The following is a 25,830-nucleotide window of genomic DNA, read 5'->3' on the forward strand; positions in this document are numbered from 1 at the left end:
GACTAGTGCCTTTGAATGCCAACCATGAGCAACCAGCTACTATAGTGCAGGCAAGCCCATTCCTCCCCTTTCTCTTAGGCGGGAGGGATTTGAGAGAGAGAGAAAAAAACCACAAATGTCAGTCAAGAAATACTGCAACGAAAATGGACCCTCCAGTCAGTCAACAGCCGGCCGCCTGTAGTTAAGCCCCGGCAGCGTTTTTGCAGCTTTCAGAGGTGGCTGTTGGCAGTGTCGCTTCTGCAGCAGCAGCGGCGGCAGCAGCTCCAGGAGCGCTGAGCTTTTCCTCTTTGCAAGAAACTGCTTGGCCAAAATGGGGAGAAAGATATTGGCTGCAAGCCTCGCGGAGGCTCCTCCCCGAGCCAGGATCCTGAGGTTTTTGGAGGATTTCTTTTAACTCCGTGGCGAACCTTGGCGAAGGAAACAAGTTGCCACACACCACCACCAAGTAGCAACGGGGAGAAAACGCTGCCTCTCCAGCAACACCCAGCCAGTCCTCCGCTTCTCTCCCTCTCTCTCCTTTTGCTAAAAATCTACCTTGGATGCGATTGTTCCTTTTTAGTTGTGCAGGGAAACTGGCGCTGTCTGCTTAGACTGGGGAACGCCGATCCCTTGGATTTCTGCACACACACAAACGCACAGAGTGGGAATAAACGAGAGAGAGAAGACAATGAGGGCAAACATGATCTGACGGGGGGCGGGAAGATACAATCTCACCCTCTCTTGGGGCTCCGGCAGCGTTTTTTTCTTTTCTTTCTGGGATCGGGGATTTATTTTTATTGGTGGTATTTTCCTTGGAAAGGCAGAGGGAGGGGGAAACCGACTTCAAGTGCGGAGCTGCTTCCAGCTGGTGCGTGAACCTTGCCGGATTTGGGGGGGAAAAATCCCCCCTTGGATACAAATTTGCAGGAAATCTTGCCGCGGGCGCCGAGATCATCACCCTCACCATGAATTCCGTGGCTGGGAATAAGGAGAGGATCGCGGTCAGCACCCGAAACAGGAAATATGGGGTAAGTTGCCCTTAAGTAAAGGGGGAGGAGGGATGCTTGCAATAATAATAATAATAATCGACAGCGCTGAGCTTTCACACAAAAGGGCTGCGAGCGGACACGGATCCCCCCCCCCCCCGCAACAAGCCGGTCGCCTTCTGAAGAAGCGGCACGGTGCCCCAAGCCAAAGGGGCAGCCGGGGGGTGCCTTAACCAGTTCCGCCCCTGGGACGCCGAGCGCTTGGGCAGCAGCAGCAGCCGCCCATGGACTCTGCACTCATTTAACTTTTGCAGCCTGGGGTTCCGCCTAGACAGGCGGCTCTGCGGGGCGAAACGTGCTTCGTGGATCTCTCCTCTCCTCCGCTGTATATAGAATACAGTAACCTGACTTGCGAGGGGCTTTTGCACACGTACGAGAGGGGCGCGCGGGGGGGGGGTCGCCAGGGAGGGAGAGAGCGAGCGCTCCTTGGAGGGGGCTTGGATTGGAAAAACGTGCGCGCACACACCCACCAATTCTGCAGGGAAAATCGATTTCAGGTGGTGACTTTTTTTTTTAAACCCAGCTTCTTGGAGATCAGAGGGGGCGGGTGTGCCTGGAGGTCAAAGGTGCCAACTTGAATAAAATATTGGGGGGGGCAGGTGAGCCCCGCCCTGCCCTGCATAATTGATCACACGATGTGGGGCATGCACATCGTTTGAATGGCAATGCACATCAACTTGGGGGCTCAGATATTTTATGGAGGGGGAGGGCGAAGGGACCTCGGCCCCTAGGAGTGGGCTCCTATGCGCGGAGGGGTGTTTTAGCTGACTTGGGGTGATTGTTAATATCTAACATCTCCACGAGCCGTTTGGTTCCTATCAATGCAACTTCGCTGCCCTCCTTCCACGCCCCCCACTGATCTGCTTCCCTTCTCCACTCAGGTGAACGACCCCTGCTCCCCGACCAAACCCGCGGCTCCCTTCTCGCCCGAAAGCTGGTACCGGAAAGCTTACGAGGAATCTCGGGCCGGCAGCCGCCCAGCCCCGGAAGGAGCCGGCTCCATCCTGGGCTCGTCCGGCACCCCTTCCCCGGGATCGGGCACGTCGTCGCCGGGCTCCTTCACCGGGTCGCCGGGCCCCGCTTCCCCGGGGATCGGCAACAGCTCTCCCGGGTCGCTGGGGGGCTCGCCGGGCTTCGGCACGGGGTCTCCGGGCTCCGGCAGCGGAGGGGGCTCCTCCCCGGGCTCCGACCGCGGCGTCTGGTGCGAGAACTGCAACGCCCGCTTGGTGGAGCTGAAGAGGCAAGCGCTCAAGCTGCTCCTGCCGGGGCCCTTCGGCAGCAAGGTGAGCCATGGAGCGAGTCGGTGGCCCGAGGGCCAGCAGGGCTTGAGTCTCCCACACACACACGCGCGCGCGCGCGAACACGAGTGGGGAAAGCGTGAATTAACAAAGGAAGGAATCTCAGAGCAAGGAGACAGGACATTCGGGGAAAGGAAAGTGAGGGAGCAAGGAAAACAGATGGGGTCTTGGAAAGAATCGGGATCAAACTCCACCCCCATTATTTGGGAGAAAGAGGGGATCTCCTTTAACCTGTGGCTGGGTAGTGAGACTCCCTTTCCGCATCCAGCGCAGCTCTGTAGCTGAGCCCCCCCCCCCCCCATCTCCAGACAAAAGACGTTTTTGACAGGCTCAGCACAAAGTGAGAGGAAGCACCAACGGTGTAATCTTCTGTTTGTGTTGTACTGGTTTGTAATGACGGCATGCCTGCCTACGCGGCTTAAGGAGAGTTTGGTCTGAGTCAATAAATGCCTCTGACTAGTCAAATAATTAGTCCTGCAATATACCATTAATATGGTTCCCAAGGTTTGAAAGGAACCAGTGTTCGGGTCAAACTTCTGTTTCCTTTTCCTCTTGTCCATTTCCTTTTAAAGAAAATACCCAGCACTTTATTAAATCTCCTATGTGCAGCTGCAAAAAAACATATTTCACATTTTGTTGTTGTTTTGATTGCACAAAAATGTGTCAATCCGCATGTAAGGGTAAACCCTGGCCATCTCTCATGGGTGCACATCTTGTGATGCGATGGGCAATCCTCTGGAGGGAAACGGGTGGCCATCTCCAAGGAGACCTGGCAGTGAAAAATAAAATGATCTAAAGCATAGGCATGCAAGGTTGCTCTTTCTGTCCTCAGTATTGAGAGGAGAGCCTCAGGCTACAACCTTCTAGGTGTGTGCAGTTTCCTTGGAGGAAACCTTGGTTAATGGTGCCTACTCCCAGGTTACATAAGAGTAGCCAATGGCCCATCTAGTCCAGCATTCTGTTCTCCAGATAGATGCCTGTGGGAAACCCTCAAGCACAATGCTCTCCACCTGAGGTTTCCAGCAGCTGGTGTTCAGAAGCATTGCTGCCTCTGATCATGGAGGCAATACATAGCAATGCATCAATGCTACCAGTCATTGATAGGATTATCCTCCATGAATTAGGTTAGCTTGCCTCAGATTGCAGCCTGACTTGGGGAAGAAGTCCCATAGAACTCAGTGGGGCTGAACAAACATGGATAGTAACTTCAGTGATGTCCAGTGGATAAAGAACTGGTCTGAGCTCGCAGTGGTCAACTCAGATTCTCATAATCTCCTCTGTATACGGCAGCTGTGTTTATGCTGACTCCCAGCCTGTAGCTGCTGTGGTGGTGCCAGTGTCATGGCAGCTTACCTGGACAGATCAAGGCTCTGCAGACTCACCAGCAGAAGCACTGGATTGGTGCCACAAGTGCACTTCTGCATCCCTGACTTGGCTGCCACCTTGCCCAGCACCATTCAGGTACCTTGTAGGGAAGTTGAAGGAAGAACATGAGAATATCAGGAGCGTCTGTAGAATCAGATGGTCTGTGTGGTCCAGCATCACGATGGCCAACTAGATGCCTGTGGGAAGCCTGCAGGCAGTATATGAATGCAACAGCACTCTGTCCACCTGTGATTCTCAGCGAATGATATTTGGAGGCACACGGCTTCTGACAGTAGAGATTGAACTAAGCCATTGTGGCTAGTAGCCATGGCTAGTCTAGAGGGCATTCCCACAGTTCTGTCCCACCAATACTGGCTGCTACTGCTTTCCAGCCACAGCTGCTGCACACTAAAGCCACCACATCAGCACTGGCCCTACCATTGGGCAATGTGAGACAGTACTCTTAGCTGACAGCTGCTGAGGGGCGAGGAGCAAGCAGAGAGCTGTGTGTGCCACATGATGTGCTCTGCACCCTCTAAGTTAGCCTGCTGCCCTCAAGGCCTGTGTTCAGGCAAGATTCAGGAACCTATCAGTTTGGCATTTGTCTGTGGAATGCGGAGGGCACTATACCTTGCCCTTTGCTCAGGCAGCAAAATATTTTGGGATGGCACTGCATCATGAGGAACACTGGCCCCAGACTCTGCAGTGGATTCTGAGATGCAAATGAAACACCAAGAGTTGCACCTAAAATTGCTATTTCAAACAAATGTTTTGGGTTCTTTGGTGTGTGGTGTGGACATTCACCATGGGTGGTGAGCTAAGGGAACATGGCTGAGCTAAGGGGAATAAACATAGACATTTCCATTGAGATTGGCAGTGGGAGCTCCTCCCATTATTGAATGCTGATCTAGTTTAAAAAATAATTCTTCCATTCCAAATGAAAGAAGGGTTCTTACATAGCCTTCTGCCTGACATGCTAGTTTTCTAAATGTAGTACAGTGTTTTATTGTATGAACGTTCTATTGTATGAAGGAATAGCCATTTCTGTAAGCTCACCCCTCCAGTCATAGTGGTAGAGTCTAAACACAGGTTTACCATCTGCATGAGAACCGAGCCTTAGTTTGCCACCTATTAGATCACAGATGGGAATTCCAATCTTCTTGTCTTCATGGTATAATTGCGTAAGAACAATAGAGAGTGTGGAACACTTCATAAATTAAATGTGAAATAAGTGTCAAAAAGCCATTTAATTTGATACCATTTTTGAGGTTTTGAAATTGCTGGATAAAATCATGCATTGAAAGGATATAATGTATTCTGTGCACACACTCCATTTTCATGCAGTTGAATTAAAATGCCTTATTCTCTCATTTTGTGTATTTTACACATCTGTGAGGTGTCCTCTGGTTTCATTTTACTACCTGCATCTGGCAGTTGAAAAGGCTACTGTGCTCACTACTCATAGCAGAATTTGCTCAGTCTGGCATTTTCTTGAGTTTTTGCCTTTTAAATGACCCTACATTTACTTGGTACTCCCATCCCCTCCCTCATCTAAATCAAAGATTGGCTCCATAGCTCCTTCCTTTTAGTGCGCCTCCTCCATCATTTTGCTTCTGTGTCCATGGGTATATGACATCATCTCTCCCCACTATTTCCATTGCAGTCGCACAGCAGACCGCTGGCAGGTCTCTGTAGTTCTACTGAGAAGCATGCACATTAAAGTGCCACTGGATGATCAAAGTTGCTCACATGCTATTTCATGTTTGTAGGAAGGGAAATGTGCCAGAAGAAAGCCTTGCCTTCCATTGTCAGCTCTGCAATATAGTGGCAGGAACTTCTGCAAAAAGTATGATCTGGGATGTGGAAGAGGAATGGAAGTGTACAAAAAGTGTGAAACTAACCAAAGGGTCAAGGCACATCCATGGTTTATGGTGTAACCTGCAATATCTTATGCCGAGGGCATCACTGTTGTGAACAAATCTGCATTTATAACTTGCTTGAAGGGTGTAACTCTATACTACGTAGTCTTTATCTGAAGAAGTGCCACAAATAATGATGTCATCTAGGAGTGACAGCTTCCATGACACACTTGGGTTTGTTCACAAGTTACGTTTCTGTTCTAATTTCTTTCCTACAGTGCTTCCACATTGCCACATCTGTGGTTCTCCTCCCCGAATGGTTATGACCATGGAAATTCCTTGGCATTAAAGGTCGCTGAGCTATAGTGAATACTTCACTGACTTGGCTTGCACTCTTAAGCTAAACCATGGCTTAGCATGAGCACGTGTGCGGCTTTTTGCCAGTACCGTAGCTAGGGGGGAGGAGAGTGGGGCTAGCTGGATTTTTTTGCCCTGGGTGAAGCCTCCAGAGGGGTTCCACTGAGGCTCCCAGCCTGTGTCTGTGTGTACACAAACGCGCATGGGTGTGTGTGTGTGTCAAACTGGGTTTTTAACCTGGGTGAAATAAAGCCTAGTTTTGTCCCTGTTTTTGCTTATGCATCCTGTGTCATCCAAACCTGGTCTCTTGGTTAAAATCTCTCCAGACTCTGCATGAGCTGTAACCCAGAACAAAATTTGGTTACAATTTATGGAGAAAGCTTAACCATGAGTCTGGGTGTAGATTACATTTAAAGCCAAACCTTGGCTTTACTGCACTCTTAACAAGCTACAGTTCCAGGATTCTTTGGGGAAAGGTTACGAGCACTAATAGTGCTTTAAATGTGTGGTACGAATGTGGCCTAAGGCAGAAAATGCCATTCATTATATAAAAGACGACCTTCCTCTCTTCACTGAATAGCCACTGCCAGGCCTCCTCTTCAGTGGCTGTGAGGCATACATTCCAGATCCGAGGTCATGATTTTAAGTGGGGAATGAGTCCTGGCATCTCTCTTCTTGGAAATTAAACACAGTGGAAAACGGTTTCTGCAGCTTGGCCATATTGTCAGAATGACTTTGCATGATTTATGCCACCTTTTTAACGCTGAGTTCTTTATTTGGATTGGATATCAAGATGTTTTGAGGTGAAATCTGGCAAAATCCTACAGCGGTTGAGCTACTCTTTGAAAGCAGTGTGGTAATATTACCACATATATTGCGTAAAAAGTTAACAGTCCCGAAAGCTCTGTCAGAGGCTTTTGAGCTGACGAAGTGTTAAAAGAATTGTAAGCGTCTCTCTCTTCCATGGTAACCCTGTGGATGCTGGAGAGCCAGTGGGTTGCATGAATGTGACACAATGCCATTCAATTTGCACTGTCAGGCCCAAGTGTTATCAAATGGTAATATTTACTCTTCTACTTCAAACAGGGTTTGGTTTTCTTCTTCTGTGGTTTGGATCAAGAGGTATCAAGTGAAAACACTGATTGCTGTTGAAGGGTCTCTAGCACCGGTTTGCTGAATTGCATTTATCACTATTTATTTATGGTGCTCTTTGAATTAAAATATGGATGGTCCTAAAGGACTGACTGAGTTGAATCCTCCGTTTGCATAGCATATGTGATTATATGAATTGCTCACTGCTAAAGCAGTTATTCCAAGTGCGCAAAAATTAAATTAAAAGGCTGAATAATAAATAAATGGTTCCACAAATCATGTGTTTTTGATAGTAGTAGTAAGTTTGTGGTTTTACAATCATTGGTAACTTTTTAAAAATTCTGTCCCAGAAATGGTGACATATCCCACTGAATGTTGCCAGTGGAGTGCCAGAGTTAAGCTGAATGGTGGAAGATTCGGGACAGATAAACAGATGTACTTCTTCATGCAGCAGTTAAACTATAGAACTTGCTCCCACAGGAAGCAGTGATAGCTAACAACTGGGATGACGTTAAAAAAGGACTGGACAAATTCATGGAGGAGAGAGGACAATGGCTACTAGCCATGATATATATCCTCTGTCTCCATTAGAGAAGGCAGTATTGCTTGCTGGAAACCACAGAGGAGGAGAGTGTTTGTGCACTCAGGTCGTTTGCTACAGGTTGGCCACTGTGAGGACAGGATGATGATTCCAGAGCCTCTAGCAATGGGTCTCCAGCTTTGGTTCATGAGGAACTGCGTCTTTTTTCTTTGCTGCTCTCCTTTTGTCCTGAACTTAGGCCAGGCATAAGCAAACTCAGCCCTCCAGATGTTCTGGGACTACAACTCCCATCATCCCTAGTTAACAGGACCAGTGGTCAGGGATGATGGGAGTTGTAGTCCTGAAACATCTGTAGGGCTGAGTTTGCTTATGCCTAACTTAGGCCTTGACTAATGTTGCTGTCAGTGCCCACCCAACTCCATATTTCCTGCAAAATGGAGATGCCTCTCTGTTAGGGACGCCCACAGGATCCCATATAAACACTCCTTTTTCCAGACCAAGAAAATGGCTGGACTGGTGCTTTAGTAGCAGAAATTCAGAGAGGAGGGTTGATTTTGGGTGTGTGTGTGTGTGCACAATAGGTATACAGAATATAGCTGTAGACCTTATTTTTAAATGCAGTAACTGAAACTCATGTCTTACTAAAAGGTAAAGGTACCCCTGACCTGACCATTAGGTCCAGTCTCGAATGACTCTGGGGTTGCGACGCTCATCTTGCTCTATAGGCCGAGGGAGCTGGCGTTTGTCTGCAGACAGCTTCCGGGTCATGTGGCCAGCATGACTAAGCCGCTTCTGGCGAACCAGAGCAGTGCACGGAAATGCTGTTTACCTTCCCGCCTGAGCGGTACCTATTTATCTACTTGCACCTGACGTGCTTTTGAACTGCTGGGACCGAACAACGGGAGCTCACCCTGTCACGGGGATTCGAACCACCGACCTTCTGATTGGCAAGCCCTAGGCTCTGTGGTTTAGACCACAGCGCCACCCGCGTCCCATTATGCCTTACTACTGAATTCCAAATTGATAAGATCAGCCTGATTTGTGTAAACCAAGGATGAGGAACCTTTTTCTCCTCAAGGGACCATATTCCCTCAGGGAAAAGTGCGCATACCAGCAGCAAGTGGGGCCAGATACCAAAGTGGGTAGCTCCAACCTACACCCTGTTCTCACACACCCCATTAACACAATCACACATACCTAGTACACAAACACAGTCTTATGCATGTGTGCACACACAACCCCTCTTGATTCAGGCACACATTTAAAATACACAGCACACAGTCTTCCCTGTTCAGCCCCGCTCCCTCAATTGATATTTTTACTGTAAACCTCTATGGCAGAAGTTGCTGGTAGTACACAACTGTAAGTGTAGCCTATAGGAAGAATAATCAAACGTGTGTTCTAATTCTTGCCCATTTATCATTTATGAATCCAGCTGACTTGCAAGGTGTTTTTTTTTTTTGGGGGGGGGGAGAAACTCCTGCTGATAACATCCTGGAAATTTCATTAGCTCTCATAACCGTTGTCAGCAAAAGAGCTTTATAATCAGTCAGCAATATATATTTTAGATTTTTGCACTTATTCCTTCCTTAAAATGCATAAACCTTGGCTAGTTAAGGCATGGCAACTCTTAATATAACAATCTATTATATGTTTTCACAGAAATAGTAGGTTATTGATACTGATTGAATGAGAACCTTTTAAAAATCGAATCATGTACTTCAAAATGTTTGAATGTATATATAAAAAAACCCTATTGGGTTGTAGCTGACTCAAGTCATATTCAGAGTAGACTCACTGAAAAAAATGGATTTAAATTAGTCCGGGTTCTATTCGGAGTATGATTTAGTCAGATACATCCCATAATAGTTTGCTGCTGTCATTTCGTGACCTGACAGATCTTTATGTATGAAACCATTTGCAGCCATACATTGGATTTGCTGCAGCAAAATGAATGCTTAACCTAGAACAAGGGTACCTTTGACTACCCCATAGCTATCACGGAAGTGTGGAACTTTAACAAGAAAAATTCACTCACAATATGTCAGCAGGAGGAAAGCTGAGGGACTTTGGTTTTGGTTATGTTGACAAAGCTTAGCTTTTAATAACAGAAGCACAAACCTTAATTTAACCGTTTCGGTGCTTGCTTTAGAAGAAGGGAACATACACCCCCCTCCACTATTAAACATACAGTATATGAAAAAATCTTTTAAAATGACAGACATATTGTCATTTGTTAAGCGAATAAATGTGTCCTCAATGAAAAGCTATGGCATAATTCATCATTTCTCCGTTTACCTGATGAATCTTTTCATGTCCTGGGGCACAGAACACATATAACCTGCTACCACCGAGCTATGAGCTCTCCCCACAGAGTCCCATGGGTGGATACTGGAGGACATATGGGCATGGCTTTATTATATTCCCCTTTCTGTTAGAACCTGTGCTTGATCCACTTTCTGTACCTTTCTATCATTTCTGCCCACATGCTCTTGATTTAGCCTTTCCACTTCAGAGATATTTGGTGGCCGAAGACCAATAATATTAATAATGAAAGAATCCCTGCAGCTGATATAATGGGAAATGGGTTCCTGTTAGCTCGTGCCTACTTTAGGGAGACATTTCTAGCAGAGACAGGACAGTAATGAACCCTTCCTGAAAGCTTAGCAAGTAGCAGAATAATGGAATTTCATTTCTGTTCAGACCTTTAATATATGAATAAGCACAGCCGGACTGTATGGGGGACTTAATTTTGTAGTGCAAAAATCTCAGTCACCTAATCATTTCATCCCAAGTCAGCGTAATGCAAATAGGATTATTGCATTAGAAATGTGATTTTAAATGGCCTGGAGCAGTAATTTGTCAGCATTTGGGAGGATTAAGTCCATTAAAGTTTAGGCAGCAACAGCCAGTCTTTTGTATTTCATCATAGGTCACAATACCAAACACTGAGCATAACCTGTCGAAAGCACATTTTGCAATTGCAGGTCTCCTGGCAGGGAGAGCACCTACCATTTGCCTGTGCCCTTACATTACAGCACCTAGAATTACTTCAATTGTGGAAGCAAACCCGAGAAATAAAGAATAGTTCTTAGACTTGTTGATGCTTCTCATTTTTATTATTATTATGAAAATCAGAGGTTTAGGCCTTGCTTTAAAAACAGAGTGATTCAAATAATGAATCTTGATTTTTTCTTTTTTTCCAGGGAGATACGTAACCTGTGATTTTTCACATTTGCTGTGAGAAATAATACACACAGGTCTTGCTATCCGAACACAATGCGTTCTCGGGAAATTGTTAGGTGAGCATTCACACAATGAGTGGATTGTTTCCATTGATTCCTATGGGGAAATTTCTAATGCATTCCCGGCAACAAAATTTTGATCCCAGAATGGAAAAACCCAGGAAAAACCTCTGAAACCTTGCAAAAGTCAAACAAGGAAGGAAAAAAATGTTCTTATTTAGCCAACCTCCCCATGCTTCCCACTATGGTTTCTGAAGAAACGGCTGTCATGGACCAGCAAAATCTTGTTTAAGGCTACTTATTTGTTTACAATACTACATGCAGGTCTGGTTGTTGGGATATCTCAACCTGCACTGTTTATAACAAGGATCGGACCCTAATTCATCATGTTTGGATAAGTGAATTTTTGTGTAACGAGTGTTCAGATAGCAGGACTTGTGCGTTCTGTTAAATTATACTCATTTATGTGCTTGTCCCTCTATTATAAAAATGATTGGGGTAAAAAGCACTCATTATAACTTTGGCTGGGTCATACCCTAGATTTGTTACCTAGGTTCGTATCAGTTGCTGAAGTATACCAAATACAGTGGTACCTTGGTTTACAAACTTAATCCGTTCCGGAAGTCCGTTCTTAAACCAAAGCATTCTTAAACTAAGGTGTGCTTTCCCACAGCAGTGGGGGACTCAATTTACAAATGGAACACACTCAACAGGAAGCGAAACATGTTCTGCTTCCAAGGCAAAGTTCACAAACCAAAATACCTACTTCCGGGTTTGTCGCGTTCTTAATCCAAGTTGTTCATAAACTAAGCTGTTCTTAAACCAAGGTACCATTGTATCTTACAAATGTAATAGGACCATTTCCCCTAAATGTACCTTTTTGCTGGTAGAATATTTGCTTTCTGCTTTTGATACATATTCCAATAACTTTGCTAGTATATATTGAATTCTGAAGTATTAGAAATTGTATCATTTGGGCACCAGATTTGTGTAAATAGGATTCTTGCTTTCCGGATGGCAGGGTAATGAACCTTTTGAAACTGAGATGGCTCAGCTTTGTAGTTCATTTGGTTTGATTGTTCAGTTTTAAAAGTATCTTTTTACTCTGATAGAAGTTAGAAAGAACGTAATCATAGTATCATAGAATTGTAGAGTTGGAAGGGAGCACAAGTGTCATTTAGTCCAACCCCTGCAAGGCAGGAATCTTTTGCCCAACGTGGGGCTTGAACCCAGGACCCTGAGATTAAGAGTCTCACACGATTCTATGCTCTGCTGACTGAGCTATCATTTATTGTATATGACTACTTTTGTCATGTTTGTAGTTATGTAAGCTGTGTAATATGCTGTAAGCTGCCCTGAGCATGGTTTTAACTTTGGAAAGGTGGCATACAAATGACTGACTGACCACAATGCAGACACACAGCCTACATATCACATAACTTAACAGATATAGAAATCCAGCACAAGCCAAATTACTTGCAAGCAGCTTTTAACAATGTCTTGCAGATTGGTCCTGGACAACGTATGTATTTTCCATTTCCTTTCCTTTCAGTAACGCCCAACAATTATAATGAAGTATTTATCCACCGTCAAGAAGTTCCAAAAGTGAAGAATACGTCAGTTATTTTTAATAGCCAGCAGGAGACTGTGCAATGAACAGTTTCAAAGGCCTCTATTGCAATATTTTTCTGATGACTCTTTATAGGTGTCCATTATGGATGTTATTCACCAGCTTTTGTACATCAGGCTGGTTTGCACAACCCAGGAAGCCAAATTATGGCTTGCTGGGATTGTGCAAACATGCCTCCCCACCCCCCAGAGCGCAAAATCAGTTTGCTGCTTCCTGGTCTTGTGCTAATCCAAGGTTTGGTTGGGCATGCCATCTGAACCTGAGCTTGTGGTTAAACTTTCTCTTTGCTAAATAATCAGCCTGTAGCTAAGGTTTTTCCTCATGCCGGAGTGAAAATCCCTGGGAAAGAGTAATGCAGCTGTAAGCTCCTCTCCTGGAGCCCACATGTCCACACAGTCCCAGTATGCCACAACTTAGTGTGTCAAGCAATAGCAGCCGTTGTGTTTGGGGGCGGCTGGAGGAAGACGTCATTGGGAGATGAGGCTGATACTCATCTGTATTCAATATTCTCACTATGCTAAGAGCTAAGGTGCATTTTTAACTTCTTCTAAAGAACCATTCTTGAAAATGTATTGGTGGAAGTATATTACACCCATTTACCTCAGGGAGGAGATTTGTGTAGGGCAAGACTCTGGAGTGGGCTGTAGGGTTAATGTATCCTACTTGGGAAAGGAGACTCCTTCATTACAGTTCTTTAATCACATTCTTTCCCTCCACAAACATTATGTTGTGGATCTGGTTGGCTGCAGGTGTTGTGTGCATGTTTTTCAAAATGCCTAGCCCATGATCAGTTATGAGGTTCTCTTTGCGAATGTTTGAGAATTCTGGGTGCTTAGTCCAGATCTCAAAGAACCTAATATTGCTTCTTCATATTGTGGTACTGTTTTAGGGTACAACTTTCAGGTCTCCTTAGGGAGAAAAAGTGGGACAAAACTGGTTTTAAATAAATATATTTCTTAAATAACCACATTTTGCTTCACAAGAAAGAGAATTTGTGGTGTTTGCCTTGTGGGTTAAGGAGAGAGTTTTATATGTGTGTTGAAGAACTATTCCATAACGATTTCTCCTCTATTAAAAAAAATAAAAGATCATCCATCCTAAATATGGGTCAGCACATTGTACTGGGCAGGCTGCCCAAATCAGCGGATTGTTAGAGCCAGAGTAGCTTTGTGTACAGAGGAAAGAAAACCGTTCACACAGACTCAGCCGCATCAGCAGTCTAATATCCTGGATTATTTTTGGAACATCAGCTAATTGGGATAGTTCCAAACACAAAACTGAACAGCTTGTTGTGGTTTTCTGTGCAGAGCCCTAGACTACTGTACGTCCTGCATTTTTATTCAGGCCTGGTTTCAGCAATTTGTTATGTGTGACTGTCACAAATGTCAGAAGTGTATGACCTGTCATATATAATGTGCTGGTATGAAATCTGTTAGCTTTTAGAACTAGGAATCTTCCCCACCTCTGTATTACAGAGCTATGCACTGACATATTCTGTGATCAGATGCCACAGGATAAACAGAAATGGATTGTTTATTCTTTGTACAGAACTCCACCACATGTATCTCCCCCTTCTTCCTTATTAGAAAGCACATTTCTTTGGGTGAAGGTTTGCAATATGCTGGTCATCTAACGTTGCCTCTGATAGACTCATCAACACCAATCTATATATTTAGAAATAGCATACTGTACTTGGGACCACATCACCTTTAAATGTAAGCAAGGAGTTCATGTTTGAACGCTTTCCCATGTCAATCCACCCCCCTTGTATACAGAGAAATAAACATGTCAGAGTAGGATTGGTTGGACGGATATGTTTGCTTATTTATGTTAGAGCATTTAATTATGAGATTCCCCCCATTCTGAAGTAGCAGTCCGAGGAGAAATGTCTGCTTTTTTAACACCTGAATCAGTCCCATACTATTTGCTTGTACTATGTTTGACAATATTAAAGATACAGTGGTACCTCAGGTTACAGACGCTTCAGGTTACAGACTCCACTAACCCAGAAATAGTACCTCGGGTTAAGAACTTTGCTTCAGGATCAGAGCAGATATCGCGTGGTGGTGGCGCAGTGGGAGGCCCCATTAGCTAAAGTGGTACCTCAGGTTAAGAACAGTTTCAGGTTAAGAACGGACCTCCAGAAGGAATTAAGTTCTTAACCTGAGGTACCACTGTACTCAGTTTCCCCTTTTCAGTGCTTTGTTACCTTAAAGTGACAGCAGCTAATATCATCAGCCAGCTTTAGCTAACCCAAACCATTTTTCCCAACCAGATTTCAGAGGTTGACTCAAAATCCCATTTCTCTACCATCCATCACAGAGCATGCCTCACCCCTGCAGCCCCAATATATACTGGTGCTGTGGAGCCATCCCACCTCTTAGATGCTATATTGCCAGAACAAAAGCTATTGCTCTTCATTTGTCTGCTCATCTCTCTGCTTGCTTAACAGTGGCTGGCAAGATGAAACAATAAAAGCCCATTCTGCAGCAAATTGGAAGTCATGACTCATGCGTTTCTCATTCTCTAATGAATGTTATTAACAGTTAACAAGTTCTCTAAATCAGGTTAATATTGGTGGTATCACTCACACTTGTCCCACTGGAAGAATTAGCACTCTCTTTCAACATTGCTGAGTGAACATTAGAGTCTTAAGAGGGGAGGTGGTGGGGTTATCCAAACTTTGGCACTGTTTAAGGCAAAATGTACCAATAAAACTAGGGGTAATTTTAGTGTACTTCTTTGCCCCCGCTTCTCTTTTTCAAGCTTTTTCATGCTGTGCTTTCGAAAAGGAACCCCTTCCATCAGTCAAAGGCTGTTTCTGAAGACTACTTGGAAACTGCCGCTAGTTCAGTTTATAGATGTTAGGTTACTAACTGGGAAAGCAGCTTTCTCCTGATTGAAGCACAGAGTGTCTGAGGATTGGGACATTTACAGGGAAGCCAAAATGCTTATTTACAAAGCTATTGTACTATCAATTTTACTGTATGCTTGTGAAACATGGACCACTTATAAACGCTATCTCCTATTCCTCGAAACATTCCATCAATGGTATCTCCAAAAAATGTTACACATCACTTGGGATGAGAGGCGAACTAATGTCAGTGTTCTGGAAGAAGCAAAGATCACCAGTGTTAAAGCAATGATTCTTCAACATCAACTTAGTTGGACTGGTCATATTGTTTGGATGCCTTATTATCATCATCCAAAGCAACTACTCTTATTCCCAACTCAAGAATGGAAAGCGAAATACGGGTGTACAACAAAAGAGATTTAAAGACTCTCTCAAGGCAAATCTTAAAAAAATGTAGCATAAGTACTGATAACTGGGAAACAGTGGTCTGTGAGTGCTGCAACTGGAGAACAGTCTTTACCAAAGGTGTCATGGACTTTGAAGAAGCACGAACTCAGGGTGAAAAGGAGAAACATGCTAAGAGTAAGGCACGTTTGACAAACCCTCACCATGATCACTTCCCGCTTGGAAACCTATGTCTCCACTGTGGAAGGACATGTTGATCCAGAACTGGCCTCCACAGTCACTTACAGACTCACTGTTAATACCGTGTTTATGGAAGACAATCTTACTTGGCTACGAGTGATTGCCAAAGAAGAAGAAAAGAGCAAGGCTAACTGGGATTGGCTGTCGGAAACATATTTTTAGGCTCTGAAATGCCCTGAGATCTTACAGATATTGCGTGGTATACAAATTATTACCATTATTATTATTATTAGTGCCTGTGTGGTAGGAGATGGGTTACAGAAGTCTGATATTGCCACGGGTCACCCAGCCCTGGGCCCATCCGTCCCTCACTGAACCATCTCACCCCCCCAACCCTTTGGCTGGGTGATGGCTATGCCTAGGGGTTGGACTGGTTAGAGCAAACTAGGCCTATTACCCCACCAAAAAGTTCTGTGGGAAGGGATGGTTCAGGACTGGGTAAGGTAAAGGAACCCCTGACCATTAGGTCCAGTCGTGACCGACTCTGGGGTTGTGGCGCTCATCTCGCTTTATTGGCCAAGGGAGCTGACGTACAGCTTCCGGGTCATGTGGCCAGCATGACTAAGCCGCTTCTGGCGAACCAGAGCAGCGCACGGAAATGCTGTTTACCTTCCCGCCGGAGCGGTACCTATTTATCTACTTGCCCTTTGACGTGCTTTCGAACTGCTAGGTTGGCAGGAGCAGGGACCGAGCAATGGGAGCTCACCCCATTGGGGGGATTCGAACCACCGACCTTCTGATCGGCAAGCCCTAGGCTCTGTGGTTTAACCCACAGCGCCACCCACGTCCCTTCAGGACTGGGTAGTGTTTGCTAAAGGAAAGGCTTCTTTCCTCTGCTCTGTTCCTGGGCCATAAAAGAGGACCTATGGCTGGGGTCGAACTTGTTGTTTTTGCTGCCTTGCTTCAGTAAAAAGTTCAGGAATACTTCACAGGATAGGGTGATCGGAAGATGTCTGTGCTGGATGGAATGGCAGTGGCTTTTCAATAAACACTAAAAAGCTGAGTCCTGCCTTCAGACATGGCAACCTTGTGGAGCGGAGTTCCAGTGCTTCCAGATGAGGATTCGTCAATTGTTTGGGTTGCGCCAAGATGGGAGCTGGATTAAATGTGGGTAGGGAACAACTGTCAGCAAAATTTCAGCTTTTAGGACTTTTTAGTTTAGAAAAATGGTGAGTAAGACGTGACATGTTTAGAAGTTTGTAAACTTACCCCTCTCTCATAACATTAGAACTCATGAACATACAATGAAGTTGAATGCTGGAAGATTCAGGACAGACAAAAGAGAGCACATCTTCATGGAGCTAAACAACGAAACTCGTTCCCACAGGAAACAGTGATGGCCACCAACTTGAATGGCTTTAAAAGAGGACTGGATGAAGGCTATCTGCAGTGACCAGCCATGATGGCTGTGTTCCACCTCCACTGACAGAGGCAGCTTGCCCGTTCCTGGAAACTGCCGGCGGGCAGAATGCTGTTGTGTTCATGCCCAGCTTACAGGCCTCCCACAGGCATCTAGCTAGCCATCTTGTGAGAATAAGATGCTGGACTAGATCCAGGAGGATCTTCTCATGCTCTTATGTCTTGGTGGGAGGAGTCCTGGGATCCTGGCAGTGGGGGAGCCATGTGCTCTTTGCCTGGGGCAATGCAGACCACCACCTTCAAATGCAACCTAAAATGGCAGTAACCTGTTATGCCTCACCTTATTGACTCATGTTCCATTTCCTGCCCTTATAATTGCCCAAGTCCTCTTGTGTTCTGAATACTTAAACAAAACTGAGTGATGAATTGGAGGGAGTGGCTGGACTGAGGGAAAGACAGTCCCTGAAGCATCTTGCAAGGTAGCAGTATTGTTTTTCTTTTTAAAGACTGTGTGCCTATATGCAAGCAGTTTCTGTCGGTGAGTAAACACATTAAGCCAGCTAATGCATATTTGTGATTGTAATATATTTAAGGTTCTTAACCATAATACGCTTATTAAAATATGGCTATAATTTTCCTAATAGAAAGCAGCAACATGATTTATGAGTAATGACAAAATTCATTCACATCCTCCAACATATTTAATTTTTATGTGAAAATTTCTGTAGTCAATTACATCTAAATTTCTAGCATTTTAACAGTGGCCTATTCCATGGAAGGTATGCACAATACATTTTTGTACAGAGTAACGTTCAAAAATAAGCTTTATGGAAAGGGTCTTTTACAGTGCGACACTGTGGATTTAGGAGGAAGAAACACCCACCATACTAAATGGGGCTTACATCCTGGTAGATCATAGTAATTATTTCTGAATTTGCATCTGTACGTGGCAGATGCAAATCTTACCCCACTTTTGCACTTTTTGGGGGTGATGCATTTCTTCTCCATCTTTTTTCTTCTTTTTTGGCAATTTGTAAGTGGCCAGGATTTAAGTGGATCTTAAAATTTGACTTACCCTGTTTGTACCACTGCCATGAGTAAAAGGTTTCCTGTAGCCTGCATGTAGGTGTCTAATCCAGCCCTAACATAGAATGTACTGGGAAAAACTTAGGGTGTATTGTATTTCATAATGTCTGTGAATGCATCAGCATTTGTAGTCATTATAACTAAGTTTTATCTACTTATTTTGATAGTTCTACCCCACCTTTTGCCCCCTTTCCCATGTTGAAATGCAGATTTTTCTATTCAGTTGTCTGACAAGCTGCTTCTGAAGGTCAAAGACGGTGCTTAGAGAGTATTAGGGTTGCCGTATTTCAAAAAGTAAAATTCCTGATACACGCAAAGTTGCTGAGCTTTTTGGAGGAAACCTAACCCGAAAATAGTGATTTTAAGTTTCTTGAGCTGCTTCCGCTGCATCTGGCTTTCCCCTGACATTTTGCTAATTGGGCAAAATTCCCCCAAAGCCTTTTTTACACCTGAAAACCAGGACACGTCAGGAATTTTCCTGACGTATGGCAAGTCTAGGGAATGTCATCTGATGTAGTGCAAGGAGCTATCATTGGAAACAAATGTCCCATTGTACATGCAGAAAAGGATGAAAGAGCACAAACCAATATTTGGATTTCAGCCCTATTGTCATAGATTTAGAATGGTGCTGGTGCACCTTTTCCAAACACATTACCCTTTATATTCCTTGAATCTTTGCAAAATTATTGGGGTTAGTAATTGCCAGCACATATCATTTAGAAAGGAACAAACTGTGTAAGCGGAGAGCAACTTCACCGGGAGACATTACAGCACATGGCAATATCACGTAGGTGATTGTGTTATTATACCAGACATTAGAACTTATGCACGGCTTGGCTGTTTTTGTTGATGAAATTATTCAGAGCTTTTTTTAGCTGGAACTCGTCGGAACTCAGTTCTGGCACCTCTCAGGTGTACGCCATTATCATTCTAAGAGAACGAGGGAGGCATTCATGGTGCATTCCGGCACCTCTTTTTCTAGAAAAAGAGCACTGAATTTATTATTGTTTTTTTGCTTTTGGAATATGGAGGCCGAGAGAGCCAGCCCTGATGTGTTTTATGTACGGATAGAGAGGGGGCCTTGAAAACCTTGTAGTTCAAGGAGATAAGAAAGATGAAGCAAGAGAATAATAGTGGGCAGAAAATGACATGCCCAAGTTCAGATATCAGGTCACACCAGGTGGGATTGGTTCCTTATGCGTCCAACTCCCTGATACATGACCCAACCACTGGGCTGGATTGTCTGATATGAACAGCTTTGTCTGCTGCTGATGCAGCAGTTAAATAATGGATGTTGGTGCTTGAGTGCTCCCCTGTAGCTCTGTGTCTCTGTGTATTGCCTGTTTAATATTCCATTTCAGTTTAACCAAAGATGAAGCATCTAAAATGCCTATATCTTTCAGGAGTCATTTGCACTGAGCTGAATTCTTGTGATGTTCTTTTTAAAACAGTGAATTGTACATCAATACAAAGGGAATATAAAGAAGAAGGGACAAGGATGTGTGCATATGAGAGAGAGAGAGGGAGAGAGAGAGGGTTGGTGTGGGAGTCTGAGGGTGGGGGAAAGAGATTTAAAAAAACCCATAGTCTGTATTTTTAGGGGTCCCTTTTTATCAGCACAACAACAAAGTGTCTACTCTTCCTTCTACCCTGCACTGAATCACAGTAGTTTGGATCACTGCAATAGGCATGTAGCAGGAAAGCCAAGATAAGGGCTCTTTTTTGTGGCTGAATTTCAAGGGCTGGAGAGGATTGTGTGGGAAGCCAGGGCAGAAGCAGTGCTGTTGAAGAACTAGTGTATAGTAATGCAAGTGGATGACACTGATAAATTGCTCCCCTAAGCCAGCATCTGCAGCAAATTGTCAGACTGAGACGAGTTCCCGGCATACCCTATTCCTCTGTGTGAATGAAATCTCAGTTGAACCATTATTTACCCATCTACCTGTGAAATGTGGGAGGATAGGATTCATTGCCCTATTGCAGGTTTGATTTGATTTTGCTTTAATACGCTCTGTGTGTGTGTGTTGTGTATCTGCTCCTATCTATATCTATATATCTTTGTGTGTTTGTGTGTGTGTATGTTGCCTTCTCCAGTGATGGATAGTGACTAGCCTGTTTCTGATTAGCAACATAGCTCTTTGGGAAAAGAAAAAAGGCTAAGTGGTTTTCTGAGTAAAGTACTGACTTTCCAAGGTCTGGAATCCTGTTTCTACTAAATGAAATGAATTTAATAGTCTTGACTTTGTTCTTTGTAGCTGAAGGAATGCACAGTTAAGCAACTACTTAGTATACTTTCAAGGCTCCCCCTTCCCCACCTCCCCAGCATACCAAGAACTGAAAATATATATATATATATATAGAGAGAGAGAGAGAGAGAGAGAGAGAGAGAAAAGAGAGTGAGAGTGTTCACTGTCAGGGCTCATCCAAACTTCTGCTTGTCTCATGCCTAGGGCAGTCTGAGCAATTTCCCCCTTGTCCTGCTCTTTTCCCAAGGAAAACCCACTCTTTAGTCCAAAATGGAGCAAATGTCAATCCAATGTGCTGTTTGCTCCAATTCAGTGCTAAAGAGCAGGTTTTCCCCGGGGTTGCGGAAAGCAGTGGGACAAGAGGAAGCATAGATAAGCCCCCCAGTATCCTTCATTTACTGGAAATGTGTAAAAAAAATACCATTTTTTCTGAAAAGCTGCATTTTCTTTCTTCTCATTGATTAACAGTGAGCATTTGCACAGGAAAAATCCCTACAATCACAAGACTGATCACTCACCCTCGGTTAAAAAAAAGTACAGCTGGAGTCTTAAAGTCTTGCTATATCCTAGTGTGCCATAGCCACTTTGAAATAGATTTAAATCCATTTCTTCTACAAAGGAACCAAAACATCAAACCCAAACTCCATGCAATTGCTGCAGCATATTTTTTTTTTTTAAATCTGCTAAAAATAACTAATGGATGATGACTTAACCAGTATCAAAAATTAGATCTTGTAAAATGTCTGGAAGATGCTTAGGCTCAGACTTTCTGAAAAGCTGCATTTTCTTTCTTCTCATTGATTAACAGTGAGCATTTGCACAGGAAAAATCCCTACAATCACAAGACTGATCACTCACCCTCGGTTAAAAAAAAAAAAAAAGTACAGCTGGAGTCTTAAAGTCTTGCTATATCCTAGTGTGCCATAGCCACTTTGAAATAGATTTAAATCCATTTCTTCTACAAAGGAACCAAAACATCAAACCCAAACTCCATGCAATTGCTGCAGCATATTTTTTTTTTTAAATCTGCTAAAAATAACTAATGGATGATGACTTAACCAGTATCAAAAATTAGATCTTGTAAAATGTCTGGAAGATGCTTAGGCTCAGACTTTGTTGGATACACATGAGAAGAGAGTTCTCCAACACTTCTGTAAATCCTCTGATGGGTTATTTTTGTGATATATTTTCTACACAAATAGTTCCAGCTGATCCAACAAGCAATCTATATAAGGAATAATGCTGCCACTCAGGAGTGGAGGTTCTCAAGCTTTCTACCCTAAGGGCTCACTTGAAATGGCTGAAAATTTACTGAGGCTCAACAGTCAGAAAATGATGGTGCAGAGGCACAGCCAGTCACAAAATGGTGGCACAGCCAGGGATAAGCAATTGCTGACATCATTTACTATTGATATCTAATCCATCTTTGGAAATTGGCAAATTCTTTGCCATAGCATTTTCATGGTGGCAAGGAGTTCCACAGCTCTGCTTCCTGAAGCTAAATCCAAAGATTTGCTCTGATTCAGCCTCTCCATTTTAGGCAGAATTTGCTGATTTGGAAGCTCTAAGGGAGAATATTTTTTTCTTGTACAGTTTCCCTTCCCACCTTCACATGCCTATCCAAGTATTTTTCTTTTGGATCTGATCTCTTTCCGCAGGGCCTGTAAGACAGAGTTGTTCCGCCTGGCCTTTGGATTGGAGCCAATTTGATTCCCTCCGCCCCCTTTTTCTTTTTTCTTTTCCTTCTCCTGCAATGAGGCTCCATTTTAATATTTTAATGTTCCATTATTTTAATGTTGTATTTTATTTTTGTTTTTAAGTTGTAATCACTCATCTTGTTTTTATTATTGCTTGTAAGCCGCTCTGAGCCCGGCCTTGGCTGGGGAGGGCGGGGTATAAATAAAAAATTATTATTATTATTATTATTATTTTCTTTTACCCATCTCCTGTGATTTCTTCTTTTCTCCTTTCACATTCTGCTTGTGCCATATTAGCCCCCACAAACTGCTGTTTTCTTTTATCCCTTCTACTTGTTGCGTTCACATTCGCTTCTTGCGTATATAACAGCTTTCTTACCCTTTCCATTCTATTTCCACTGCATTTATTTATTTTTTCATAAATATTAATTTTGCCTCACTTTCTAATTTCCCTCAGCAACTCATTTGGCGCTTTCCCCTGAGAGGAGAAAGACCTTCCCTCTCCCCTGAACTCCTCTGTCTCCTGGACACCTTTCCTCAGCATGTAAGGAGTTACTGCTGTCAGCGCTGGTCCAGCCAAACGACACTGGCATGGCTAAGGGGGCAAGGCCGACCAGTGGGGAGGCAGTGGGCGGTCTGTGGCACTGAGTGCCGCCTGAAAGTGGCTGTTGCTAGCTTTCTCCTGGCCAGGACACCTGGGTGGTGCTTGAGAAACGCTGTTGGAGAGCAAAGCCCAGCAGCAAATGAGAAGTAGCCTGAGGGGAAGAAAGCCATCAGCTGACAAATATTACTGCTTGGGGAAGGAATGGAATGAGGAAAGAGAGTGGAAGTTAATTTGATAGGAGGAAATGGCCATTTTACCAATGCAGTCTAGCATTGATCTCTTGATAGGTCTCCTCTGACTTGCATCATAGTGCTCCGTCCTGAGTCAGTTGTGGCCTGGATGAATCCTTGCTTGTTAAATGCACCTTAATATTTCCTGTTGTGCTAAATAATACAGTGGTGAGTATTCTGGGCTCCTACTCTCGTCGTTACTTATTCCTTTACAGCCAGCCTGTATCTCATCTAAGATCAAAGGGCTAAGGCAACGCTTGACATCATATAAATGCTAATAATCTGTATTGCGAAGAGTAGTAAGGGGAGCTTTGTCCCTTTCTGATGAATAGTTTCTTCAAGTATTATCTAGTTATCTATCATGGTTGTTCACACTGTAGCTTCTTTTGTAGAAGATGGATTAAAATTCTTCATAGTTTTACTGAGTGCTGTATATGGCAACTGGTGTCTAATGTATGTTGTTTAGCTGATCAATTCTTCTTTTATCCCCTTTGCTTCATAGTTTGGCTCCTGATTTTTTAAGTGAATTTTTAAATTCAGGGAGGAGGATGTTGGTGATGTGGCAACTACAGTGAGAACTTCCCATTTTGTTTTCTTATGCTTATATGGCCTTGAACAAAATATTGGGGACAGAGAGTATGTGTACTTCAAAGCGAAAGGGGCGGAAATCAAACTCCATGCAAGTCCAGTCCTCATTTATCCAACTAAAGGGAAAAAAGGGCAGCGGCAGTGAATGTTGAGAGTGCAGTCATATGTGAAGGACATCTGTATATTGGCTGAAGTCATGAAGAAGCCCAGGCATCCCTTTATCACAGCATGGTGATGGGTCCTGTCAGGATGGCTCAGGCATGTTAGAGCAATCAAAACATGAGAGGCCCTAATTTGCTACAACCCTCCTACTTTCTGTACATACTGCAGTTTCTTTTCCTCAAAACATGTGCACTAAAAACTTTAAACCTCTTTTCTTTTGTCTGCTAACTAATAGCTCACCTGGATAGGATTGCCCCTGGCTCTGTGAATGTAGCAATTAAGTCTAACCCCTAAGACAGCAGCCTGCTGCGTTGCCTGGCAGCCTGCATTTATAGGAGCTGATAAAACAGAACAGCCCAGGATTGTCTTGCTCTTGAGCTTGCCATACAGATGTGAAGGACAGATGCTCATCTGCTCTTGAGGTGACGAAGCAACTCTGAGATGTAGGAATCAAATTTCTAGTTTTGCTGTGAGTGGTGAAAACTCGAATGGATGTTCAGCCTGTTCAGGGTGCTTTGTGTGGCTGTTCCTGTAGTTCTACTTTTTTGTTTTTTAAAAAAAGGGTGAATGGTAATTTGTTACGGTCTTTTCTGTGTTGTCTGTTATTTAAAAAACCTGAACGGTGCATATTTTATCTGTACAGTGAAGGACTTCCAGAGCATTTAGATAACCAGATGTTCCAGCAAACAAAAGGAATCTCCACAGAGGGTACATTTGAGAGCATGCATGCATATATAAGCCCCACTGATTTAATCATCAAACAGTTAATTGACATGGGGGCATGCACTGAATTCAGAAAAGCAGAGTGCTCAGATTACTGAAATAGTTCCGTACTATGATGTATCACCAAGTTTGCACCCAGCACCTGAAAATAAGTGGTGTACTTGCCACAATTTACTCCGTTAGATGTAATTAGCTCCATTGATTTCAATAACATCTTAATTAAGGATCTCTGACCATGTACAGGTAACTCACATCTTTTTATTATTACACTTACCATCTTGACTGTGAGTCCTGGAAGTCCTGCTCCCTGCCTTGCAGGCCTTTCCCACCTGGCCTGGGATGGTGGGGCCTTGACTGACTTCAGCTACAAAAGCTGAGGCTGCTGAACAGACTCTTGGGTTGGGGTCCTGCTTAGAGGTTTTGTTGTGTGTGTGTTGTTTTATTGATATTTTTTTTGTATCTTTTAGCTCATACTATGATTTGTGTGGAAATTGCAGTTTGGTTGTGTACTTCTTGATGTTTTATGTATTGTTTATGAGGACTTTTGTTATGTTTGTAATTACGGGCCACTCATGTGACCCAGGCAAAATTGTGGCCCCAGAAAAAGCACTTTTTTCAGGGTGAAATTGCGGGGCCCAAAATGAACATCATTCTCTCATGTGAAAAAATGGGATGTCGCAATTTTCCCAGGACAGTTGAGAGCTATGCTCTTAGCCACCACAATTTAAAAGCTCACGCACTAAGAAATTTTTTTGGGGGGATACTCTTTATTCATGTGTGTTTGCTTTGCGTGTTTTCTGTCCCAATAATTTGTGATTAGAAGTCAATATATGTGAAGGTATGTACTTTAAAAAAAGATAACTTATAGAATCATAGAATTGTAGAGTTGGAAGGGACCCAAGGATCATGTAGTCCAAGCCTTCAATGCAGGAATCTCAGCTAAAGCATCCATAACAGATGGCCATCCAGCTTGTGTTGCTTATACAGTGGTGCCCCGCAAGACGAATGCCTCGCAAGACAGAAAACTCGCTAGACGAAAGAGTTTTCCGTTTTGGAGGTGCTTCGCAAAACGAATTTCCTATGGGCTTGCTTCGCAAGACGACAATGTCTTGCAAGTTCCTGCTGGTCCCCCCCCTTTTTCTAAGCCGCTAAGCCGCTTATCAGCTGATCCGATCAGCAGATAAGCCGCTAAAAGCCGCTAATAGCGCTAATCCTCTAATCCGT

General features: G+C 43.8%; 1 protein-coding gene across 3 annotated transcripts in view; it reads left to right on the forward strand.

Annotated features, from left to right (window-relative positions):
- The first annotated feature begins 610 nt into the window (after positions 1-610).
- The window catches only part of KIF26B (kinesin family member 26B), a 299,877-nt gene continuing 274,657 nt past the window's right edge, over positions 611-25,830 (forward strand). For 2 of the 3 annotated variants that reach the window (XM_081187996.1, XM_081187997.1), the window contains exons 1-2: positions 611-1,007; positions 1,907-2,308. In XM_081187996.1, the coding sequence (XP_081044122.1) occupies positions 945-1,007; positions 1,907-2,308 (465 nt within the window). In that variant the 5' untranslated portion in view covers positions 611-944. Of the gene's footprint in view, positions 1,008-1,906; positions 2,309-20,237; positions 20,340-25,830 lie in introns of those variants that run through there. The other variant, XM_081187999.1, reaches the window with a different exon arrangement.

Source organism: Podarcis bocagei (genome assembly GCF_964188305.1).
Source record: "Podarcis bocagei genome assembly, chromosome: 3".
In the NCBI taxonomy this organism is placed as follows: domain Eukaryota; kingdom Metazoa; phylum Chordata; class Lepidosauria; order Squamata; family Lacertidae; genus Podarcis; species Podarcis bocagei.